General features: G+C 38.9%; 1 protein-coding gene and 1 pseudogene across 5 annotated transcripts in view; both read right to left on the bottom strand.

The window, feature by feature from the left end:
* Positions 1 to 405: 405 nt before the first annotated feature.
* Positions 406 to 5,689, bottom strand: LOC139011383 (GRB2-associated-binding protein 1 pseudogene; annotated as a pseudogene).
* Positions 5,690 to 15,083: 9,394 nt separating this feature from the next.
* Positions 15,084 to 26,458, bottom strand: part of NPY1R (neuropeptide Y receptor Y1) — a 30,150-nt gene continuing 18,775 nt past the window's right edge. For 2 of the 5 annotated variants that reach the window (XM_070415370.1, XM_070415373.1), the window contains exons 2-3: positions 17,370 to 18,219; positions 15,084 to 17,256 (exon numbers count right to left, since the gene is read on the bottom strand). In XM_070415370.1, coding sequence (XP_070271471.1) covers positions 16,798 to 17,256; positions 17,370 to 18,068 — 1,158 coding nt within the window. In that variant the 5' untranslated portion in view covers positions 18,069 to 18,219 and the 3' untranslated portion in view covers positions 15,084 to 16,797. Of the gene's footprint in view, positions 17,257 to 17,369; positions 18,220 to 24,571; positions 24,674 to 24,803; positions 24,945 to 26,189; positions 26,275 to 26,458 lie in introns of those variants that run through there. The other 3 variants (XM_070415371.1, XM_070415372.1, XM_070415369.1) reach the window with 3 other exon arrangements.

The raw sequence follows: 26,458 nt of genomic DNA, 5'->3' as shown, positions 1-26,458 counted from the left end.
TATGGTATACATTGGAATACTCTTCAGCCATAAGGAAAGATGAAATACTGGCATTTGCAACAACATGGATGGACCTTGAGAATACCATGCTAAACAAAATAATCAGACAGAAAAAGTTAAAAACCATATTATTTCAGTCATATGTGGGATATAAAACTAAAAGCAACAAATGAACAAGTAAAAAAACAAACAAAGACACAGACAACAGTATGGTGGTTACCAGAGGGGAAGGTGGTAGGGGATAGTAAAGGGTAAAGGGGGTCAAATATTTGGTGACAGAAGATGATTTTATTTTGGATGGTGAACACACAATACAACATCCAGATGATGTATTATAGAAATGTACACTTGAAACCTGTATAATCTTTTTTTTTCTATATATATATATTTTTTTTTTATGCCATCAGTCATCTGTAGGCTTACTTGGTAGTGTAATTATTCAGTCTTTCCGAGGTACAAGATCCCACCCGGCAGAATCTTCACTCAGTGAACTAAGAACACTGTAATTAACAAAATATAATAAAGTTCTACACTGAGAACTAACTGTACATGAACCAGAGAACCAGGTCCTAATAGTAGTATACATATTATCCTTAGCATTTGAGAAAGCAATGAATGATGAGTCCAACTGTACTCTGTAGTTTAATGACTACCACCTGCAGTTTTCAGGTAGAAAGGCAAATTGTGAATCTACTTTCTCATCTTAACATTACACTGAAGTTTAAAGAGAAATTTACAAACCTACAAGTAGCTTAGTTAACTTAGTATTGCCATCTAGAGTAGTGTGAGGAAAAACAAACACTTCCCAAAGGGAATTATGTTAAGGTACATTTGCGAATACCCCAACCAATGTTTTAAATGAAAAAGTGCAAAAATACAGTAATACTACAAGTGTGTTTTAACTATGGAACCAATTTTTTTCTGGGAGCTAAACAATACCATTTCCCTACACTTTTTTTTTTTTTTTTTTACAGGTTATGAACTGTTCAGATACCATAGAGCACCAGTGACAGTGTCAATTGCTTGATTATGTCTGAAAGGTCCTTTGACTTCAACTAGAGTAAACTCTTCCTGGTTCTACCTGGAGTTTAAGTGTCAAGTTGTCTTCAAACAGGATTTATCTTTACAATTCCGTTCTCTTTTGTTCAGACACAGCAGAGCAATATATTCATTTCACACTCTTGGTTGGTGTGTCGGATTCTGTGGACTGTCTCCCGTCTGTCCAGGCTTCTCGGGTGCTCTTCAGAGCTAGGGTCTTCTGTTGGTCAACTACAACATAATCCACTCTCTCATCTGCTACATTGCTTCCTGAGCCGCTGATCTTTTGTTTACGAGGTGGTGTGGATTTCCCAGAATCTAAATCTAGATCGAGGTATTCCACTTGTTTGTCTCCTTTGGGCTTGATCATAGGGCTGCTTCCTCCATCAAGACTGCTACTGCCAAAAAGAGTCGAGTCTTCACCAGATAGGTTTGGGTTCATGGGTACATAATTCTCTTCACTGTCATGTGAGTCGCTGCTTGAGGTTGTGCTATGCACTGAACCCGGTCGGGGAGACATGGGAAACCTAGAGGAATCTCGAGCAAAACTTCTAGTGATGGAAGACCTAACTGGGGCTTGTAATTCTTCCCATTCTGGCAAAGGTTTTATTTCTAAAGGTGCTGGCTTGGCGTTTCTGTCCGGCTTGAGGTTCCTATCCACAGGGGGTGGTTCACAGTCTGCAACGGGGACGGGCCTTCTGGGAGGGGTCTTTGGGCTGGACCTGAAGCCCATATGAGCAGGAGGAGGAACTTGCATTCCAAATGAAGAGAAATCAAACGTCCCTGGGGTCATGGGCACATAATTTGCTTCCTGAATGGGTTCTGTAAAACTGCTGGAATGCTGTCTCGGCGGAGAGTTGGGATTCATCGGCACGTAATTCTCATCCAGCTCTTCACTTGATACACTGCCCACTGTCGATACATTTTTGATTTTAAAGTGGTTATGGAAGCCTTCAAGGGAACTAGATCTATCACTTGGAAATGTTCATGGAATATCATAGCAGTCTTGAGAACTAGCATCTTTACGCAGTTTGTTCAAATCCACGGTGGAGATGGTGTTACTGCGCGACGGCGGCATCCCTGCGGTGGGAACACAGTAGCTGCTGTCGGTGTCCGAGGCCGTGCGTGTGATGCTGCCCGTTTCCACAGGAGATCGGTCGTGAGCCGGGTGTGGTTTTGGTGGCCGGGGGGGAGGGATATCTGGAATAGTGTCTAGCTTTGACGTCTGTCCCAAGGTTCCTTCTGGAAATGTTCGTGGAATCTGGTAAGTATTACCAGGTGTTGGAGGAATGTCATAGCTAATAGACACATGCCTCATTTGAGTCTCTAGACTCGAAGTCCCAGAAGGGGGTATTAAACACATAGAGTTCTCCATCGGTCTCGGTACTCGATGGAGACGCCTTTGGTAGAACGTCGTGGGAGTAACTCCTGGGCAGGTTGTAGAGGCTGGAGTCTACAGAAACAGCCACGGCGCGAGGCGGCGGGGAGTCATACATGATTTGCTGCTGGAAGAAGCCGTTCACTCCGTGTTTGCTCTGGGAGGAAGCAGGGTTTTTATGAGCAGGGACATTATCATTGCAGTCTGTGTCAGAAGAGGTGGATTTTGCCGAATCAGCATGTGTTCTGGTGGGTTCAGGCTTCTTGCTTTGACAGTTGATTAGCAAGAGGTAGTCTTGAGGATCCTCCTGGATGCCAAGAGTCTCCAGATGTGGTGGCAGGTTAATGAGCTGATATGGAGGAGGCTGGGCACCAGAGGATGAGTCCACCTGGGCAGACGGTGGTGTTGTAATGACAGCCGACGGTAAATCCACTTGTAAGGAGCTGCCAGGGGGCTTCACAGGATCTTCTTCTGTAGGATTAAACCCTCAGATGTCGCAAATACAGCGAACCCACTTATTCATCTCTTCCTCGCTGTCTGCTACCAAGTAGAAAATCCGGTCAATGGTGTTGATATAAAAAATGTAGCTGTTTTCAAACTCTTTTTTGTTAAATGTCAATCCAGCATCAACTTGCTGACATAAATTTAAATCAATAATGCAGATAGGCTTCTTGGCATGATCATTTTTATAATATTCCAAGACGTCTGGATCTCCAGTCAAACGGCCACTGCGTAACACAAACCATCTCTTCCACGCCCAGGGTGACTCATTCTCATATGCTCAAGATTAAACTGAGCACTGAACCTAAGATCAGGAAAGAATTTTTCCTCGGGGCCAGAAAGGCGAAACCTGTATAATCTTATTAACCAATGCTACCCCAATAAATTTAATTTAAAAAAGAATATCTAGAATTACTATAAAATCACCTCAGCTAAAATCTAGCATATCTAGAATTAAAGGTATCAAACCACTTCAGAAAAACTTCAGCAACTGCACTATTAGTATCCCCATGTTACAGGTATAGAAACTGAGGCACAGATAAAGTACATCACTTGCCTCAAGTCACATTGCTGCCAGGTGGGGGGGGCGGTGATTTTTTTTTAAACTCAGGCGAACAAATTGTTTATAATGATAAAGATGTCCCAGGTTTGTCAGTTATAACTGGTCGCTTTAGCAAGTAAGTCATCTGATCTTACTAAGCCTGAGGTTTATCATCTATAAAGTGTGGTGTGTGGGTTATATGACTCTTTTGGTCTTTTCCAACTCCCAACATTCCATTAGAAGCACATATTAATGTCCCTAAGTAACTGAACATTATGGATGTGACATAGGAATCATAATTCATTTAGACTATATTTATAAAATTAAAAATGTCTAAAATCAGGTCTTTTGCCATTTCAATTAAGAACAGAATTTAGTCACAATATCACAATATATAACATCAAAAAAGATTCTGTCAACATTGGTAATCTTTAAATGAACCAATGCAGAAGTCTGTCTTCTGTGCTTTGAGATTAATTTTCTGAATGAACATCAGGCAAAGTAAACTATGAACCAATGTGAAGGTTCAGATATCTAAATGGTATAAATAGCAGCCTGAATTGATGGAAAAATATATTTGACATTTAGTGAGTTGCTTTTGATGCTGATATTGGAAATGAGTCTGCCTTGTATTCCTGATAGTGCTCAACTTGGGCTAAAAAAAATAATGTAACAGCAGAAGCAAGAGACCAACTACCCACTAAAGTAATCACAATTGATCATAATATCAATAGGTCATGAAATGATGTGCAATAACTGTGCATTACTTTTATTAGTTAACTTCCTCAAAAGTTAGTATTTTTTTACTTTTTATTTGGAAATAATTACAGATTCATAGGAAGTTGCCTTCCACCAAGTTCTCTTCAACAGTTACCTCTTATATAATTACGAGAGGGACCAGGGGAGATTGGCTGTGGGAGCACACTGAACACCAGGGAGCACCTCCTGCATTGAGTGTCTCACCCCTGGTGGTCAGTGCACTTCAGAGTGACGGGTCGTCCTGGCATTCTGGTTGCTTAGGCTTTTATATTTATAGATTATATCATATCAAAAGTAAAAATTTTACATTAGTACAATGTGTCATATGAGTTTTATGTCATAAGAGTTTGTTTTAAACCTCAGGGGGGAAAATGCCTTCATTTTTTCATTGTTATGATGCCTTTCCACCTATACTATTGGCTGAAATTTTCATTTTGGGCTGAAATTTTCACAGGATAAAGCCTGTTTTTTGAATAATGGACTCACGTCATGCTCTTGTTGCCATATTTAGCACTGCTTAAAATATTTTTAGCATTAGCTAACTTATATCCTCATTTTTCCAACAGCCAGATTTTATCCTATATTTATAGGTAAATTTGCTGCAAAGAAGAAAAGTATTTGAGAAGTTCATTTAAACATTTTTTAGCTCTGGCTGGTTTGGCTCAGTAGATAGAGCATCGGACCTGCAAACTGAAGGGTCCCAGGTTTGATTCCTGTCAAGGACACATGCCCAGGTTGCAGGTTCGATCCCCAGTAGGGGATGTGCAGGAGGCAGCTGATCAATGATTCTCTCTCATATTGATGTTTCTATCTCTCTCTCCCTTTCCCTTCCTCTCTGAAATCCATAAAAATATATTTTTTAAAAATTTAATACTTGAGAATGTGCCTACTGAAGTCAGATCAGGTGTTTCAAATTCTATATACTGGTGACCCTTGAACAATGCAAGGGTTATGGGTGCTTATCTCTACCCAACACAGTTATCTGTTTATAACTTTTGATTCCCCCAGAACTTAACAACCAATAACCTGGTGTTGACCAGAAGCCTTACTGATAGCATGTACAGTTGATCAGCACATATTTTGTATGTCATCTGTATTATATACTGTATTCTTACAATAAAGTAAACCAGAGAAAAGAGCTATGAAAATCATGAGGAAGAGAAAATACATTTATAGTACTGTACGTATATATTGAAAAGTTTCTGTATATAAGTGGACCTGCACAGTTCAAACCTAAGCTGTTTTAGCGTCAAATGTCCTTTAAATTTACAACTTTCTTTTTCTCTAGCAGCTCTTTGATCTTATCTGCTTTCGCATTGTTTTGAGCACTTTTCTTTGAACAGCTTATCTTGTGAGAAGTGTATTAATAGCCTATTGTATTGTTATTGCTGGTCTTTGACTTCGGTGGAAAAGTCAGTGCCTGCTTTCCCTCCGACACACTCAGAGGGTAACTCACCCGCAGTTGCCTCCATGGTGAGTGTGGAAGGACCATGTTGTAGGAAGGACAGACTGGAGCCCTGGTCCCAGCAGCAGGAGCAGCTGGATTGTGCTACTTGGACTCCGCTGAGTCTTTATTTCTCCATCTCTAAAAAGTAAGTTATAAACTCAAAAACTTCCAAGATACTTTCTGAGTTTAATTCAATGGCTCTGTGATTTCTCCAGTCCAGTGGGGGCACACACATTTACTTGCTAAATCTTGGCCTAATGGTTAGACAGTGTCATAATTTCATTTCACTTGGTTCCCTCGTGTGGGATGTTATCAGCAGGAACATAGTTCCACTTCTTTGAAAGGACACAGTTGATACCCTGAAGACATCAGTGATAGCCTGGATGATGGGCCAGAGAATCTTTTCAGCTGTGAAAACCTGGCTTGGCCATGACCCTGACCTATGCACACTCTAGGCGAGGCAACTTTGCCAGGCTGCGAGCTGAGCCAGAGCACAAGCAGCAGCAAATTGAAATTCCACTGCTCAGTTGCCAAACATCTAGGATAATGGGTGCTATATGGTGCAATAGGAACATGGGATTTGGAGCCAGACCTTGATTCCCAACCCTCCTCTCACTAGTTATGTTTATAGATAGATAAGTGGATGGGGACTGAAGGAGGACCAGGGCAGGTAATCTCTGCATAGAATTCTAAGAGCAAGCACAGAGGAAGTTTTACTCTCCACCCCATTTTAAACTGCCATCTGGACAGAGGTGCTCATGGGCCCAGAGGTATGGTTCCCAGCCAGGCGAGCGTCAAAGGCTGACAGTAAATCCTGTTCTTAAAAAGTGAAACTATGTAACTGATGAACAAAAATAGACCTAGAGGCATAGAAGCACCCAACAGAGTGTCAAACCTCAGAGGGAAGGTAGGGGAGGGTGAGTGGGTGGGTGGGAAGAGATAACCAATGAACTTGTATGCATAGATGCATAACCCATGGACACAGACAATAGGGTGGTGAAGGCCTGGGATGGGGGTGGGGTCAGATAGGGGCAGGCTGGGAGAGGTCAATGGGGGACATATGTAATACTTTCAACAATATATATATTTTTAAAGTTAAACTAAGAGAGGGTAGGATGACCTCACAGCAGGGAAGTACAAGCCATGAGCACAAATGAGCATTAGAATCACAGATCTTTGGATTTGGAAAAAGACTTTAATTATGACTTAGTCCTCAGTATTCCGCTGTATCCTAAATGGAGGTTGTCGACTCTCTGCTTTTATAGCCCCAATCATGGGTAATTCATTATCTCCCAGAATAAATGGTTTAATTTTTCTGCCTCCCTAATTGCCTTCCTAATTCTGTCCTTCCTAATTAAGGCCTGTACTTAATTTTCTTATACTTTCGTGTTTCATGGTTTGAGCAGGAAGTAAATGGGATAATAGAAAAAAAAAAGAACGCATTAACAGCTCTTGGCTAAATCTTGTCCTAATGGTTAGACAGTGTCATAATTTCATTGGCTTTATTTACAGAAATAATTTAACCTCAGAACCCATGAATTGCTATGGGTAAGCAATTCTTGGTAAGCATTTTTCTTTGAATTTATTTTTAATTTTATCACCTTAGAGAGAACTGTTTTATAGTTCTCAAAAGTTCACATTATTGTGACTGAGTTTTGGAAAAAATCCAGAATGAGTAGGGTGTTTTATTTCAAATACATAGTTGGATGTTTTCCCCAAGCCCTTACTTGAAGTGTGAAATTGTTCCCACAGCTCTGGTAATGTTCCTTTAACTTCTCATTAAAAACAAAATACAGAAGCAAACTGTATAGAAAAAAATAACTTTAATAGAAACAGCTAATCCTAGATGCAACCACACCTACAAAGTCTGTCACTATCTTTGCAGCCTTCCAAAATGATGAAAAGCTTTCATTTTCTTCTTGCCTCAAACTGGAGTGTACTTTTGCATCAATCAATCTCTGTTTCCTTAAATAGCTAGGGATTATATTGGAATTATTAAAAATGAAGTGGCTATAACTCAGAAGAATAATTTGTGTTTTCTGTAACTCCACTGCCATTATATATTACTATCTAACACACAATCAGCAGGAACTTGCTTTCACTACTCAGCTCTTCAGTCTTTGCAATCCAGAAAGAACAAGCATTCTTCATTTCTCTGCATATGCGGACACGGAAGAGGGTTACAATGGGGCTAAGAGGTCTAACTCTTAAGGAATTATCCATGTAGAAAATTAAAGCTATTTCAAAAGGAATATTAATACATGCTAGCCAAAACAGTGAAAATGATCATAAAGCTATATAAAAAGAGAGTCTACTAGTTAAATATGATCAACTTTTCCTAATAAAAGTTACTAATTTTAAGGCATGAGAACAGGGCAGTATAGAATTTGAGAAGGGAAATCTCCAGAATAGGACAGTGTTGAATTCAAATTCCGACTTCACCATTAATGCCTACATGGCCCTGAGCAAGTTATCTGCGGTTAAACATGAGCCTGTAATTATATGCTTAAGCATAAGGCTAATATGAGTATTTCACTTTGTTAAATTCTTGTGAGGAATAAATGTGATAACATAAAAAAAATTATTTCCTATAGCACCTAACACATTACATTAGTGCTTAATCCTGGATTCTAGAAATACTTATTGTGTTTGCTACATTCCAGATTCTGTACTGGAAATATAAGAATTTGAAGTTCCTTGCTTTATTGGTTTTCAAAATCTAGTAGAGAGGAGAGAAACCTAAACAATGGCATCTAATGTGAAAAGTGCAGTGATGAGGCACGTGGGACTATAGCCTCGGGGGATGAAGGCAGAGTAGCAGATGAGACAACAGTAAGCGTTCTGATGTTTTCATAATTGAAAATCTTGCCATTGCTGCAGACCTTTAGAAATGTTTCTGACCCTTTATCTGCTGTAATAGATTGCCTGGATAAGATTTCTGGGAATGAATCATGTGCTTCTAAAATCTGCCATAATTTCTTCCAGATGTGAAGGATGCTGCCCAGGCACTGTTCTACGGATTGTTGTTAAAGCAGCACATTCGATGCATTTTCAGAAGTGCCAGGAAATTCTGTGGGGTCTCTTGAGACTTTCTGATGATGGGAGGGCAGTTGTCATCTCATATGATGTAGCGGTTTAACTGTGGCCTCTGGAATCAGGTTACTGGGACTGCCTTCTGACTCTGGTTTGCTGTGTGCAAATACTCAGTTTCTCTGAGCCTGAGTTTCTTCCTCTAAAGAATGGGGGGTGGGGGTAGGGGAGCATAATCTTGCCTATGATATGAAATCTTATGAGGATTAAAGGAAATCATATATGTAAGGCACTTGACAGGTATTAAGTGATAAATAGGTGTTGGCTTTGCACTGGGTTGAAGAGCTAAAATCTGCTCTTATTTCAGAAAAGTCATCTTTTGTTTGAACTATGACCCAATAATCAGAATTAAGATTAAAAGGAAAAATCATCTAGAGGTGCTGAAAAGAACACCTCTATAAGTCATTTAGTTCTTTTTCTATTTCCCTGGATGATGAAGGGTGGAGGATTCTCTAAGTGTCAAATTAGATAAGAGCTGTTTTTCATTTATATTATTGTTGATAGCTCTATTTTCTGTGTACTTGTTCAAAATGTTCTCATTTAATGTGTAAATATGTTTTAGCCCTGACATAGTGAGCGCCTGGATTTATGACCAAATCTGTTGCCATGCTGCCCATGATTTTATTTTTTATATTTTAATAGGAATCCATTAATTTATCCTTTTTTATTAGATACTTCTTTGTTGAAAGATTCATGTGAGAATCAGCCAGAGCTAAATACAAACCCTTTCCTAAATATTCAAGACAACGAATAAAGAAAGGAGCGGGGTCTTGGAAGATATGTCAGCCATAGAGATATCAATAATAGACTCTGGACACAGGAAGTGGTGGGAGAGTCCTTTATTCTAAAATAAGCATGCTGATTAATTAAAACCTCCCTCACCATGCCTTGCCTGCAGGCTCTTCATTGTTAGTTTCACCAGCAGCAAAGCTGTATTGTCATTCTCTAATTTCTAGTGATTATTGTCTGAAATGTTTTATTGTAACTGAAAAAGCAGCCTCAAAATCACCAACCACTCCCCGCCTCATGACAATAAAAAAAATCACACATTAGTAGTTTCTAATATATATATATATATATATATATATATATATATATATATCATTTCATTACTAAGCCAAACCTATGTGATTTAGTCTTTTCAATTATTTTCCCCAAATTCTTATGCTGTTCAAGTTCAATGGTATTTGTACAAGATTTTCTGCCTCAGCTGGCTTTTAAAAATTCTTTTTCTTTTCAATTATAGTCTACATTCAAGACCATTCTGCATTAGTTTTAGATGTAAAGCACAGTGGCCAGAAAATATGTTCTTTACAGAGTGGTCCCTCCAATGCTTTAAGCACCTACCTGGCCCCATACACAGCTATTTTTTTAGCCTTTTCAAAATTGTGAAACATTATACCCATATCGAAAACGGCATAAGGTATCATTGAAGAGCATGATGAATAATTATGAAGAGAACACCCAGTATGAGAAATAAAATATGTTACAGTCTAAGACATCATCTACCTCACTGTTTCCTCTAGATCCTGCTCCTTTCCATCTTGAGGTAACTGTTGCTGTGACTTTTACAGTAATCACTTTCTTGGTAGTTTCCCTAATTATGTGTGCATCTTTAAAAATGTAGTTTAGTTTTGTGGTTTGTTTGGAAAGCATATGAGTAGAATCATATAAAATGCATTATCATTTGTGTATTTTTATTTGTTCAATATTAGCTGTGGAAGATTTGGAATAGAGTTAGAATTTATTTTGCTTTATTGCTATAAAATATTCCAATCTACGAATATACTATTATTATTTATCCATCCTACCATCTGTGGGTATTTGGATTGTTTCTAATTTGGGATAATTGAGAATAATAATGCTATAGACATTCTTTTACCCTTAATGTATTCTAATCCAAATGGGCAATAGATTTTGTCAATTCTGTTCCTGGGGTTGAAATTGTAGGATAATAAGATATGCACATCTCCAACCTTACCAGCTAATTCCAAACTGTTTTCCAAAGTGGCTATACCCATTTACAGTCCTACCAGCAACTCACACTATTGCCATTTTAGCCAATCTTGTAGGTATATAATGGTATTTCATTATAGTTTTAATTTGCCTTTTCCTGATTACTAATGACTCTGAACAACCCATATGTTGAGTGACAATTTGTATGTCCTTTTTTGTGAAGTTCAAATATTTGGTTCATTTTTCTATTAAGTTTTCTTCCTTTTTCTTAACAGTATTCTAAATAAAGTCTAGATACTAGTGCTTGGGTTTATTTTTTCCAGCTTTATTGAGGTATAAATAAAATTGTAAGATATTTAAAATGTACAATGTGATGATTTAATATATGTATACATTGTAAAATGATCCCCCCCATTGAATTAACATATCTATCACTTTATTTCCCTTTCTTTTTTGTCAGAATATTGAGGATCTCCTTTCTTAGCAAAATTTCTATATATAATTTTTAAATGTATTGATTTGAGAGAGTTGTTGTTCCACTTATTTATGTATTCATTGGTTGCTTCTTGTATGTGCCAGGGATTGAACCTGCAACCTTGGTGTATCAGGACAACACTCTAACCAACTGAGCTACCTGGCCAGTGCTTCTTGACAAATTTTAATTGTACAATACAGTGTTTTCAGCTATAGTCACCAAGTTATAATAAGACTTAATTCATCTTAAACTGAAAATTTATATACTCTTTAGCTAACTTCTTCCTGAATTTCCCTCACCCCGCAGCTCCTGGCAATCACTTTTCTTCTCTCCATTTGTATGAGTTCATTTTTAAAGAATATTCCACATATAAGTGGTACCATGAACAATTTGCCTAGCTTATTTCACTTAGTATATAATTTTCTCCAGGTTCAATCTTCAACCATGTTTTCACAAATGATAGGATTTCCTCGTACTTAAGGCAGAATAATATCCCATTTATATATCACATCTTTATCCATTTATCCATTGATGGATGCTTAGGTTGTTTCCATACCTTGATTATTGTAAATAGTGCTGCAATGAACATTGGAGTGCAGATATCTCTTTGAGATACTGATTTCATTTCCTTTGGATATGTGCCCGGAAGTGGGATTACCGGATCATATGTGTTCTGCAAAGTGCTGCGGTCCCAGAAAGCCTCAGCATTTCGTTCCCGGATTCCCAAAGAAATAACCAGAGGACTGGCTGTGAAAGACATGCATTTATTTGGACTTACAAGTGCACAGGTGGCGGCCGACCAGTGAAGTTTACCACCACACCGGCTGCCACTGGTGAAGCTGAACGGCTAAGTCCCATCTGGCTTGTGGAAGGGCTGCACCTGGGGCGGCTGGCCGGTGCTATTGTTTCGCAGCCACCCAGACTTTCCCAACACCAGGTTTTATAGAATACAGAAAACAGAGAAAAACAGAGCATGCAGATGGAGGGGACAGGCCTGTGTAAGATCAAAACATGCGCTGTTTACAATCCATGCTCCCATCTAGAAGCAGTTTCTCTTTGGCCTTTCTCCTGGCCAGGTTCCCAGGGTCTCACAGTCGGATTGCAGATGGCCTTCACTGTACTTCCCACAAGGTGGGAGGGGGAGTTGGAGCATGGGAAGGGGCCCATGTTCCCATTTACCATACAATATGGTAATTCTATTTTTAATTTCTTGAGGAATACTATTTTCCACAGTCAGTGGCTAGAGTAAGAGACCATGTAGGGTAATACTATGGCTCAAAAAAGGAAGGTTGGTAAGAACCATTTAGTTTTCAAACCCTACCCACTTATTGGGAAAATAATCCTAGAAGATGACTCAGGCATTGGCTGGGAAACTAGAAAAACTAGAGATTGTAGAAACCAGGAAGGCAGAGGAGATAGAAAACTGGAGAAAAGGAATACAGGTGTGCACTGATCATCCTTGGGTGGCAGTGATCTGTGTCTCAATACTACAGCTGTGCCTAAGTTACCACAATTGGGAATGTGTGTTAGAACTCAGAGGACAGCTTTGAAAAATATCTACTTTTCACCTTTCTGAGATTGATTAGAATTGGGGCAGGCCTGGACTGCATATTGAGGTTCTGAGTAGATCCAATAATGGAAAGATTGGAGGGAGTGGGGGGTTGGGAATTCAGGCAGTGTGGCATGTAGGGGAGGTTTTCAGTGTAGGTTAAAGGCGGTCAGAAACCAAATGGCCTGAATTTAAATCCTGGGTGTCATGTAGGAGTTCAGTGACTTTGGACAAGTTACATGACCTCTCTGTGCCTCATTTTCCTTCTCTGTGAAATGAGGAGCACAATAGTAGTTCTTTATGGGGCAGTTGTTGTAGTGCTATATAGGTGATAGTTTTTATAAGAAATTAGGAAATGAATAGCAATAAACCATTGCCAAATTATACATTTCTATGTATGTATTCATACCCATGCAATGTGTTGCACACAAATATGTAATAAAGGAATCATTAAATGGAAGAAATTTAGGATATCTTATTAATTTGTCCTAGAAAGCTAGAAGGCTTCAGACTCTTGAGTCTAATGTGGTGTTTGATGGACCAGAGGGATAAGTAGATGCAGAAAATATGGAACCTGTGAAAGAATTCGTGTCTCACTGAGCAATACATTCTCCAGAATCCTAAATTGCTGAGAAAAGCAGGCCTGGCTGTGATGAAGGACTTAGCAGTGCCCATAAACTCACTGAATTGCAGTGAAGGAACAAGGCCCAAGTTATCCTTATAACCCCAGCTTAAATCCACCACTTTCTACCACTTTTGCTGTGTGTGTGTAGAAACAATTTGATTGGGAAAATATCTATGCATTTGGCTGTCAAATTTTGAAATTATAGTATAATATGCATTTATGTATATTTCCTTGGAAGGTTGTGCAATAAAAAAGGAGATGAGAATATCCAGTTAACAATAAATAAAGCTAATATGAATAGTCAACTTCTGTTTTTAAGTAGAATCCTCTAATTCAAAACGGAATTGTGAAAACAAATAATCATAATGGCCAGTTTCTCTCAACTCTTCCACTTCACTCCATTTCCTATGGCAGCTAAAATCAGAAAGAAGGTGGGTGGTATTGTTATGCTCTAATAATGTAACTTGTAAAGACATAAAGTAAATTATTTTCTAAAACTATCTTAGGTTCAGCTCATTGATTCATTTACTCACACTAGACAGACGTGCATTTGATTTCTGCTCTACTTGTTGCTCAGTGTGTAGCTCAAATTTCTCAATTTGAGCTTCAGTTTCCTCTTATGTGAAGTGGCCAAATATTAGTCACACATCCTCAGAGGTACTTAAGGACTTGACATAGTACTTAGCACATACTAAGTGTTTAACAATCCTAGCTATGATCATTTTATTTAATGTTACCTTATAACTATGCTCTTGTATTAGGTCAATAATTTACTTTTGTTCTTGGATTTACAAAAATCCATTGGTTCTGTAGCTTGTATTTAACATGGGCATTTATTTCTTCATGAATTACAATGGATCTGTTATGGACCCTAGACTTTACTATTAGTTCATCGACAGGTTTGGATAAAAGAGAAGAATTTGATATTCAGTTCATTAACTGTGTAAAGCTAAGGAATCAGCAGCCTACACAGCTGAATGAAAATCCTAGAAATGGCCATTTTAGCAAATGTGCTTAAGGCTTTTCTCAAGTAACACCTACGTAGAGAAAGACAATATTTCCTGTTAGACCCTCAAAGCAGAAAAACAACACATAGTTAAAATTCCAGGTTTTGGTAAGAAAAAAATGATATTTTCCATTATATATTTAAAGTTTGTTTTAGAATTGTTTTCTTGTTAACTAAAAGTCATTCTTAGGCATAATTTGAATTCAGGTTACATTCAACATTAAAAGTTTGCTATTTGCTTGACTTACAAGACAAATCATGCAAGTTTCTAAAATCTACACTGTCGTCCTTTTTGCTTAGTTTAGGCGGGAAAATAACTAATAAAAGAGGAGACACCTCCTTGGTAAAGATGAACTTAGGAGGACGAGTCCAAGCAAATGCCAGGATACAAAGTCAATATAAATAAAGCTCATAAATGAGAAGGAAGGGAATTTGGTCATTACTTATTCATGTGTTAGTTTTAGAAATACATACTTAAAAACCTCTAAGTACCTGGCACTGTGCTAAATGCAGTGGGAACATAGACTCATGTAAAACTGTCCTCTGTCTTCAAGAAGCAAAGGAAGACTGGGCCATCAGTGGTTATACCACAGTGTAGAAAATGTTTCATTCTCAAGCAGATATAGGATGCTATGGGAACACCATGGGAGGGAAGAAGAAAACCACAAAAAAAAACAAGAAGAAAATAAGCTGCAGAGAAACACAAAAGAGACTCAGAAAAAGCAAAAACAATTTTATTAAAGAAAATGTCTGCCCTTCTAAAATAAATACATTTAATACTTTGTGTGTATACTACATCAGCGATATGTCTTGTTCTGTAAAATATCTTTTCTCTAAGTGATTCTGAGACTCAATCGTGATTACAGGATACATGAAATTAAGTGTATTAACATGACACAACTACTCAAGATCCTATATAGTGCATTATTTAAAAGACTCCACATAGTTTATACAGATCAACATGGGCTATATGAAGTGTTTTCAGCTTTCAGGTATTTATCCCTGCTAGCCAGGGTGAACATTCTTTTAACATTGTATCTTGGTGTCTTTTTTTGAAGATGGACATTGAAAAGTAAAAATGAAATACTATATGGACACTGATGTATGGTAAATACACTTAGTGTTTTTATACATTGTAAGCTGTAAATGCTTTTTGAATTGCAGGTATATTTATGCTAGAAAGCTTGACAATTTGAAAATACTGAAAAATTTGTGAAGAATGGAAAACCCGCCCTAACCGGTTTGGCTCAGTGGATAGAGAGTCAGCCTGCAGACTCAAGGGTCCCAGGTTTGATTCCGGTCAAGGGCATGTACCTTGGTTGCGGGCACATCCCCAGTAGGGGGTGTGCAGGAGGCAGCTGATCGATGTTTCTCTCTCATCGATGTTTCTAACTCTCTATCCCTCTCCCTTCCTCTCTGTAAGAAATCAATAAAATTATTAAAAAAAAAAAAAAAAGAATGGAAAACCCTTTGACCATCAATTCAAATAAATATAATTCAAACTAATTACTTTGAAATCCTTTGATTGTTGGGTACCAAAACAGTTTTAAAGTTAGGGAACTGTTTTCCCACTTAACTCTTGTGGGTGACCCAGTCCCCCATTGTATTCACAGAGAAGTATACTTGTATACGTGATAATTAGAAGCAAAACAAATCCTGCTTAAAATAAAAAAAAATACAAATAACTCCTGAATGACTTTAGACTATAGGTATGCAAGACATAGACTCTCTTTTACCTCCACATCCTGGATGCTATTTGCATGCTGTCACCTCTGTAACAGACTGAAATGATGCCTATCATTGCATCAGGATCATCCAATCTAGTGACAATCTAATCAAGAAGGCTCAATGTAATGAGAATATCAGATGTAGTGCTTCTAAAGTTGTTAATAGTAATACTTTAAAGAAAGTTCATTCCAACAAATACAATATAAAAAGTTTTTGTAGTATATGCATAAATTTACAAAAAGCATTTCAAGGATGTCTGGTCAAAACTTTTGTCATGCCGAAACCGGTTTGGCTCAGTGGATAGAGCGTCGGCCTGCAGACTGAAAGGTCCCAGGTTCGATTCCGGTCAAGGGCATGTACCTTGGTTGCGGGCACATCCCCAGTAGGAGATGTGCAGGAGGCAGCTGATCGATGTTTCTCTCTCATCGATGTTTCTAACTCTCTATCTCTCTCCCTTCCTCTCTGTAAAAAATCAATAAAATATATTTAAAAAAAACAAAAAAATTTTGTCAGAAGAGTCCAAAGCCCATACGTTTTTTCCCCCCCAATGTAATTGTGACAACTACAAGAAAAGCAGTGAAAATCAAGACAGGAAGATCTTCATCTTTCCTCAGTGAGTTCAACCCCATTCCTTGGTTGAACAGGCAATAAAATATGTTGCCGGTTGTGCTTGTTTCGAAACAGATGTGAGCTGGGCCTATAGGCTACAGCAGTTTCAGATCATTATCATTGTTATTGATTTTTTTAAATGCGACTGGGCTTGCTTGCTTCAAAGAAGTCTTGGAAACATCTGTGTGCATGGTAGACATGGCTATTGTCTCATAGTCATCATCCTGAGACCGGAAATCACAAAAGTTAAAAAAGAACTGCAAGTCCCTCTGAAAATTTTTGTTCAGGAATCCATAAAATATGGGGTTGACACAAGTGGATATCATTGCAGTGAGGTGGCAGAGCAGGAAGAAGAGATTATGGTTGCATACAGCAATAACCTGATGGTTCCAATCAAACACAATGTTAAAGATGGTAAGAGGCAGCCAGCAGACTGCAAATGCTACCACAATGGACAGCAGCATGATGTTGATTCTTTTGGTTTCACTGGACCTGCACTTGTTGTCTCTCATCTTGTCCATCATGTTGTTCCTCCTTTTTAAGCGTATATATATCTATAGAGGGAAGGGGGAAAAAGTGAGTTCAAACGGAACCACTCATTTAATGAAGAATTCTTTCGAAAGAAGATAAAAAATGGAAATGGTGAGGGAGGGAGGAATTTTCTTACCTTGAAGTAGCAAATAAATATAAAACAGAGTGGGCCAAAATACTGCAGCACCAAGAGGAGAGTGGTATAAGACAACCTATGAAATTCCGATGGGAATTTATCATAGCATACGTATTTGTCCTTGTAGCCATCAAGTGTAAAATTCTTGAGTGGTTCATCTGTCATGACTTGATAGATCAGGAAGGGTAAAGAAGAAGCCACGGCAAGAAGCCAAATGACAGCAATAGCTAGGTAAGCGTGCCTATTATTTGGTCTCCACCCTCGTGGGTTGATTATCAGCTGATGTCGTTCCACAGCAATGAGAACCAGAGAGAAAATGGACACAGTGATTGAAACACATTGCACAAAAGGATTCAACTTGCACATCGCCTCACCAAAAACCCAATGGTCCATTATTGTGTAGACAAATGTGAAGGGCAGACACATGATGGCAACAAGCAAGTCTGAGAAGGAAAGGTTCACAATCAGGATGTTGGTAACATTTCTCATCTCTTTTTGTCTCAAGATGATTACAATCAAGGCCAAGTTCCCAGTGACCCCAAGAATAATCACAGCTCCATAAGCTAGAGCTAATGTAAATATCATGGCCAAAGGCAGATGACAATCATCAATTTCAAAAGCCAAAAACTGGGAATTATTCTTTGAAAAATTATAGTTGATGGAATGATTTTCAACCTGGGAAACTATTGTTGAATTCATTTTGATTGGTTTGGTTATTATCAACCACTTTAGACAAATGGACAGTATGTTTCTTCAAAGTAGATCAAATGTTCAGCTTATTCTTATTCCCCATATTGGCATCCACTTATCAAAATTATTCTGAATTCTTCATCCCCTTGAACTGAACAATCTGCAAAGAGAAAATGACCAACTGCATTACTAATTTTATTGAGGGCAGGCAAAATGAATTCTAAGTTATAGCACTGTTTAAAGTGAAGACACTGAAATAAATAAACAAAATGAAATTTGTATAAATATCTTTTAAAAATAGTAGCCACAGTGAAGTATCTTAAAAACATTAAAAAATAAAAATAGTAACCACAGTGCAAACATTTTGAAAAAAAACCTCAAAATTTTTCATTGGATGTGCTTACACATTGAGTTGCAGTAAAACATAGCGAGAGGTCTGTATATTAGCAAGGTGTATGTAAATCTCATGTTCAAAATCTTAATATAAACAGTACTATCAGCACATTCCTAAACACTAAGAATATGAATATTTAACAACAAACTTAATGCACAGCTTAAGACATAAGAAAAATACATGAAATAAGCAAAGAAAAAAACCCCAACGAAAACAAAACTACCTAATCCTTTCCCTTATGATAGAAATGCAAGAATTCTTGTGGAGATCAAGTTGTAATAATAGCTCTACCATACACTGAACTCCTCTTTAAGGTAGACATTACTTAACACAAATATATTAAAAAAGAAATGATTAATACAGTGAAACATCAAGAAACCTTGTCATATGAAGGGCTGTTGAAGGAATAGAAGATGTGTAATCCAGAAAAAACTTAACAGGAATGGTATAGATGTCTTCTCATATTTGAGTGAGTAGCATCTGGCATAAGAAACTGAGCTTCGAAAATTATATCTAAATGTACAAGTTAGAAGTAGAACCAAAGGAAGTATATTATATTAAAAGAAAACAAATTTCACATCATTATGAGGAACAAATGTTTAATCAAATGGAATGAACTGCCTGCAAATGTAGCAAGTGTCTACACACCCAAGTTTACAGTATAACTACTACCTGTAAGACTTTCTGGTTCTTGCATTTGTGTAGGATAGCTCTGATGTTCTTTTTAACTGTAAGATTGTATGAGTTTATTAATATGTCAGAAGCTTTCAAAGGATGTCTAAGGTTCTGTTTTTATAAATATCCTCCCTTCCCTCTAGATTGTATACAGATACAATGCAGGATCTAATTTTGGTTATAATTTTGATCCTCCACAGCATTTTTACCAACAAAACAAATGACAGACCATAGTTTTGTAAAGACTAAAAACTCCTTTTGAAAAAAAAAAATCTGATTTACCCTAGATTATTAAGTAAATATATGACATGAGATTTCTCATGTTAACTAACAGGCCATTGTGCCTATATTAAGAAAGGAAATTTTGTTTATTTCTCGCTTATGTGAAGACAATGAAGGAAATCAGGCAGATTTACTTCCATTAAAAAGAAGATAAGACATTTAATGAACCAACAATATGTTTGCCTTTTAAGTGGTGTCTCCAATGAACTTTTACTTGAAGTGTTTTGCTTTCTAGGATGTGGAGTGTTTTTTATTTTACAACCACAACTTGAATTTATAAGACAAAAGTAATAAAAATAAAGGTTGCTAACATTATGTGAGAAAGTATTAAGACTAGGAATAGTAGTGGAATGATTTCAACTGTGAATGTTATTAGAAATATAGTTCTTCTCTCCTCTATGCAACAACCTGTAATGACTCCTAAACTTAGGTGGTAATCACAATTTTGCTCTCAAGAATACCAAAGGCAAGAGAGAATGACCTGTCTCCAGGTTTCTGAAAACAAACTTTGAAAAAACAAGTAATAATTTAAAAATTCTTTGGAAATGTCTTACTTAAGAATTCAAGAAGCCCGGCTGGTGTGGCTCAGTGGTTGAACATCAACCCATGAACGAGGAGGTCAGAATTTGATTTCTGGTCAGGGCACATGCCCAGGTTTTGGGCTTGATCCCCAGTTAGGGGGTATGCAGGAGGTAGCCGATCAATGATTCTCTCTCGTCATTAACGTTTAATCTCTCTCTGTCTCCCTTGCTCTCTCTGAAATAAGTAAAAACATAACAATTTTAAACAATAATTTAAAAAAAGAACTCAAGAAAACTTTGCATCATGCTTCATGTTACCAAGATATTTAACATTAGGTTTTCTAATGTTAAATATATTGAGTTTTTCTCATTATTAAAAGTAAAAATAGCTGAATAGGAAAGTATGTCCTCTTTTTTTCTCTGACTTCGCATGGCTCCCTCTCACTGAGTATCACCAGGTGAATGAGTACCCAGGTATGAGATTTGAACTATTAAGTACATGCCTCAGCCTGAAGACCTCTACATTCTCCCTCTCTTCTGCTTTGCACTCCTTGCTCTAATAACCCCATTATGAGCGCTCTGTTCCAGGTAGGCCAGTCTCTTCACAGTCCACTAGTGCTCTTTGCTTGTTTTAACATCTACAACCTTTGCCTCTGCCATTCCTCTTGCTGGTTATTCTGTCTCATTACCAATCCAAGTCTACCCATCTTTCAAAGTGTCATTTAGTCCCTCAAGTCCTTAATTGGCTCCTCTCAATTATAATATAAACTTTTTTTGGTAGGTACTTTGCATACCTCATAGTGCCTTGCAAATATTAGATTAAGGATAATTATGAGTTGACTGACAGCAGATGCATGATTGGAGCAGGTTCTTCTCTGAATTATTCTTAACACCAGTAGCTGAATTCCATCCATCTTTTTACAAGCAGAATGGATGCTAATTCAATAGACTATAAATTTTTTTCTCTTTATTGATTTTTATTTTTATTTATCCATTTTATTTTACTTTTTTTACTCCTCACTTGAGGATATTCTTTCTATTGATTTCTAGAGAGCATGGAAGGGAGGGAGGAAGGGGGATGTGAGAGAGATAGAGAGACAGAGAGAGAGAGAGAGAGAAACATCAATGTAAGAGAGTCACATCAATTGGTTGCCTCCCCCACATGTCCCTCCCACATGTCCCTACTGGGGTTGGGGCACCTGCATGTGAAGTACATGCCCTTGACAGGGAATCGAACCTGGGACCCTTCCATGCACAGGCCGATATTCTAACCACTGAGCTAAACCAGCCAGGGCTCTGATTGATTTTTTGAGAGAGTGGAAGGGAGAGGGAGAGAGTGAGAGAAATATTAATGTGATAGAGGAACATGGATCAGCTGCCTCCTACACAACCTGGCCACAAGCCTTGACCAAGAATCAAACTGGCAACCTTTTGGTGAATGGGACAATGCCCAACTAACTGAGCCACACCAGCCAAGGCCAATAGATTTTTTTTTTTTTAGTTAAGTCAGGTATGTAGGAAAAAATGTTCCACTTTGTGTTAAAAAGGAAACTTTCTAAAAGAAAATTCATTCATCCAATAAATACTTATTGAACACTTATTTTGTGTCAGACATGGTTTTAGTGGAAACAGTTGTGACATTCTCATTAAGTTTCTAGTCTTGTGGGCAGAGAAAGACAAAAATAAATAAATAAACAAACAAACAAACAAACTATGCCAGATGATAATAAGTGCTATGGAGAAAACTAAAGCAAGGAAGAGAAACTAGAATTGTTGGGAATTGCAATTATTCCTGGGTGGTAGGAAAGGCCTCCACTTGCCTGAGAAGATGGGAGGAGGCCATACAGAGATCTCACGGATTGCATCCCATATGAATAGAATATAAAATCCTTAAGGCTGTACACCTGGTGTGCTAAACAGCACTGGAAAAGGTAAACAGAGGAGGAACAGATGGTGTAGGGACCTATTCCATGGGACAGCCTTTGACTTTTTCTCTGAGAAAGATGAGGAGTCACTGGAGAGTCTTCAATAATGGCATGAAGTTACATAACTTGTTTTACAATTATTACTCTAGCTGCTTTTTTCAACAGACTTAAGAACAGGGAAGAGAAGTAGGGAGATTCATTAAGAAGTTAGTGCATTAATCCAGGTGAGAGATAATGAAGGTGCAGACCAAGGTGTTGGCAGAGGAAAGGAAGGAAAATGGACATTTTACATCCACTGACTTTGACAAAATTCAATACGTATGGGAATAAATGCAAACATTTATTAAACTATCACAATGTGTGATCTACAAAGATAGCCTTCTTACAAGTGATTTTATTTTATTTTTTTAAATATATATTTTATTGATTTTTTACAGAGAGGAAGGGAGAGGGATAGAGAGTTAGAAACATCGATGAGAGAGAAGCATCGACCAGCTGCCTCCTGCACACTCCTTACTAGGGATGTGCCTGCAACCAAGGTACATGCCCTTGACCGGAATTGAACCTGGGACCCTTCAGTCCCCAGGCCGATGCTCTATCCAGTGAGCAAACTGGCTAGGGCACAAGTGATTTTAGGTAAATATACTGAAACACTTTAATATCTTTAAATTTATATTTGATGGACATTTCCTGTGGGGGATAGCATTGTTCCTACTAAGAAGTTAACTTAGCTATAAAGAGAATGAAAACTATTTTTTAAGTATTTGCAAGCCTCCTTTGCTAAGTGAATTGTTGGGTAGTCATTCCAGTTGGATAAAACAGTTCCCCATTGAGTAAAATGTATATTTTCAGCCTACCTTAATATAATTTCAAGAAAAAGTAATCGTCAGAAAACAATACTAGGAGAGAAAGGATTTACATACTTTATCTTTGCAAAAAATACTTTAATATTTATTATTCCAACATATATTTCTAAAATAAGGTATGCAACTACAGACACTGCAAAAATTCAAGATTGTTAAATCTCATAGCTGCCATGTGCATTTACAGACAAAATAGAGACACCACATACTTCACCAGTTGGCAAATTAGCCCCTTTCCAAACAGACATTTCTTTCTCCCTCCTGATCAGAACACTGGCCTTTCACCCCTTCCTTGCTGTTCTTAGTGCTGCTACTACCTGAAAGCACAGCTTTCTGCATTTCATAGCCTGCGGCAGATAAATGTAGTTCATGGTCTCAGAACTGGCTGTTCACCTCATCTGTTTTGGAAAAGAAATATCAGTTGCGCACACGCAGCCTCCCAAAGTTACTGCAAGTTTAACTCCATAAGTTACATAACTCTCTGTTCCTTCCTCTCCAAGGAGGGCTTGTTCAACAGACAGCTGCCTTAAAACAATAAGGAAGACTGATAAACCACAGTCACCCACCAAAAGGCTCTGATCGATAGTCATGGGTGGGGAACTGAGCTGGAGAGCTTTCTGTTCTCTCTTGCTTCATCAGGAGACAGCCTGGAGTCTTGGAACTGACAGCTACGGTTTCTATCCAAGCAGAGAGACAGACAGACAGACAGACAGACAGACAGACAAGCTCCGCACTTCCCCAGGCCTGTATGCCACCTAGCCAGTTACCCTTTCCCCTAGGGTGCAGGTGGGCATGGCAAATCTGAGAGCTCTTAAAAAGGGGGGGGAGGGGGGATGTCCAAGAACGCTCCCTGCTCTTAGGCGCCCACCGTTTTTATACTGTGTAACTAGGTTAATTGCCCCCAGTTTTCCTCATTTCTAACTCCCACCCCACCCCCCCAACACACACATTTGCCATACATCTATTAGGGAAGAACTCTGCCTATGATGAGGAGAGGCTGGCAAAACAGAAAACATCCAAACTAACTAAAAACAAACGAGCAGAGTCCACACTGGATCAGTTCTCTTCGGCCCAACATCAGCCCTTAAAACCATAGCCTCTCTCCAGTCTACCTGGGGACCACAGGGCCATTCATTCCTAAGCCACCTCCACCTTCATTCAGCCCAATCTTCCAACCCAGCCAGGCTCCCACCGTCACTGTTCTCAATGCAGCTAAAGAGTTAGACGATGAGAACTGGGAAATGGGGGGAGAGGGCTGGAGCGCAGGGTCAGCTTGGGAGGGCCCAACGCAGGGGGATGGGCTCCATCCCAGCCCAGTCTCAGGGACCCCCAACTGTCCCAGGGAGTAGCTGGAGCCCCCTTCCCCTGACCCCCGTGCCGAGGGAGGGGGTCTAAGCAGGACGGCCCGCCAAACCCACCCTCCCCAGAGCATCCAAGTGCTGGCTCCTCCGCGTAAACTCCAGGGCAGCCACCCGCAGAGGCTCCAGAAAAATGCGGCCGAGAAGCAAGGTGCGGGGAAGACCACTAGGCACCTGCCCACCCCCTCGGAGAACCCGAGGAGAGGGGAATTCGGATCCCGTCCAGAAATCCTCAGGAGCCCGGCTTGCGGATGCGCCAAGTCCCGGGTACTCACGTCCCTAACCGCGGCCGGAGTCCTGGAATTGCCCGGTCTCTGGAAGCACCTTGCACCTGCCCGCACCGGGACCTGAACAAAAAGGCAGACTCCTCGCCCCACCTCGGACCCCAGAGCCCATTTCGGGCTCCCGCGTGCTTTTTCCTCCTCTCCCATCCTTCACTCCATCAATGAGCGATTTCTCTCAAGTCCCTGAAAAGGTGTAAACTTGAAACTTACCCTCTGTCGGATTAGTCTTTTTCCCCCTGTTTATCGAAGCGGGAAGGATAGCTATGCAAGGGAGCAAGCGGGGAGGGGCGAAAAGAACCGCTGGTATTTCTCTCGCTCAAATCCTAAAGATTGATGGGGATCAGCAGAGACGCCCCCTTAAAGCCGAACTCCACCTCATCCCCGGGTCACGTGACTCGCCCCCGGAGTGCGCCGGGAGCTCCCCCCACCGCAAACACCTAACCTTGGGTGTGCACCTCGGGGGTGCGTTTCCTAGGCATTCCGGAAAGAAATGCAATTGAATCCTCGCGTTGTTCGGCAGAGGCGCACATTGTTAGACACAGACTCAGGGTGTGGAGGAAGTAAGCGCTCATCCCCTAGGGTCCTGGCCGCCGCGAAGGCCAGGCAATTTGCAGGGCATTTCACAAGTCGGTGCCACTGCGCTCCTTTGTTTGCAGGTCGGTGCCATCTTGTGGCCGAAGTTATACCCCTCGGAAAGCCCGGCGCCCAAGCCCCGCTCAAGAATGAAAGGGGTTGTTATTGACGGGAAGGGGAAGCATGAAGTTCACAGCCACCACATGCCACTATATGTTTCTTGCTTTCTCTTGTGACGTTCAAATGTTTCTTATGCCAGTGCCGAGGTTTCCCCCCCTCATTTTAAAAGTGAAGAGAAGACTTTTAAAAAGCACAAGAAGCGAATCGGATGGAGAATCTGGTCTTTTACTCCACCCTTCTTTCCACTGAGAAAATGCATCAAGTCCGATTTGTTCCCACAGTCTGGCTGCCTTTTATTTATTTTTTATTTTTTAATTTTTTTTTTTAGGGGAGCAGGATGAACGGAACATTTCCAGGGTGGTCAAAGAGTTAATGCCATTTCCTCGGTGCTTACTCTACAACTGCACTGAACATTAGGAAGAAAAGAATTGAATGTGCACAGAGTATCGACGGTGCAGAACCATCATGGTACCCAATGATTCAGGCTAATTAATGGTCTGCTGATCTCAGATGTTTCACACAGTGCCGTTCTGGTTTGAAAAGTCAAAGCTGTGTCATTCACACACCCCAATTATTTACTGATGTAGATGAATAAAACTTTTTCCAAATAAAACTGTCAAAAACTAAAGTCTTCTGAATAAAGATATGGGACACTGCCTAGGAGTTTATATAAAGGTTTTATTGCATAACTACTATGATTGCATTCTGTCTTCAAAACTAAAAACTAAACAAAATTCTAAGACACTGTTAAGAAATGTTTTCTTTTCCTGGTTGTTAGGCTGAATAAACACTATTTACAACTCAAGATAAGCCATAACTCATTTATTTATACAGAATAATGTACACAATCTCTCCTTTTTGTTGCAGGAAAGCGTTTTCATTGGCAGTTGTCATTAGGCATTTTTATATAGTTGGGAAGAGACATGATCAAGAATTAAAATATTGTAATTATGTAATAAATGTACTATAATAGATATTAGAATACATTTAGAAATGTCCCATTAATGGTTAAAAAGAATAATATGGTATAATATATATTTTCCTTTTTCTTCTTTTATCAAGAATGAAAATTAAGGCATACTTTAGGAATTTCAATTCTTTTAAAGAGCAATAACTCATTTATGTTTCCACTCACCTCTGTTCACTCCATTTAAGTCACATTCTGTTCTTAGAAGCAAGTTTATCCCAAGGTGTTGATCATCAAATTGGCTATTTTTAGCCTATTCCAAGAATTACAAATGAAATAATTTAATTCTCTATGAAGAACACGTTTTATTAAACATTTTTGCTTTATCAGCAAGTATTTTGGATTTGAGACCTTAATTTGGACACATTACTTTCCTTTCTGTATTTTCCCAGAATACTAATAAAAGCATGTCTGTAAGAATGTATTTTGAAACCTTA

This window comes from Myotis yumanensis, unplaced genomic scaffold, assembly GCF_028538775.1.
Source record: "Myotis yumanensis isolate MYYU_CA2020_CCGP unplaced genomic scaffold, mMyoYum1.0.hap1 SCAF_5, whole genome shotgun sequence".
Taxonomy (NCBI): domain Eukaryota; kingdom Metazoa; phylum Chordata; class Mammalia; order Chiroptera; family Vespertilionidae; genus Myotis; species Myotis yumanensis.
This window is presented reverse-complemented; position numbering and strand designations above follow the sequence as displayed.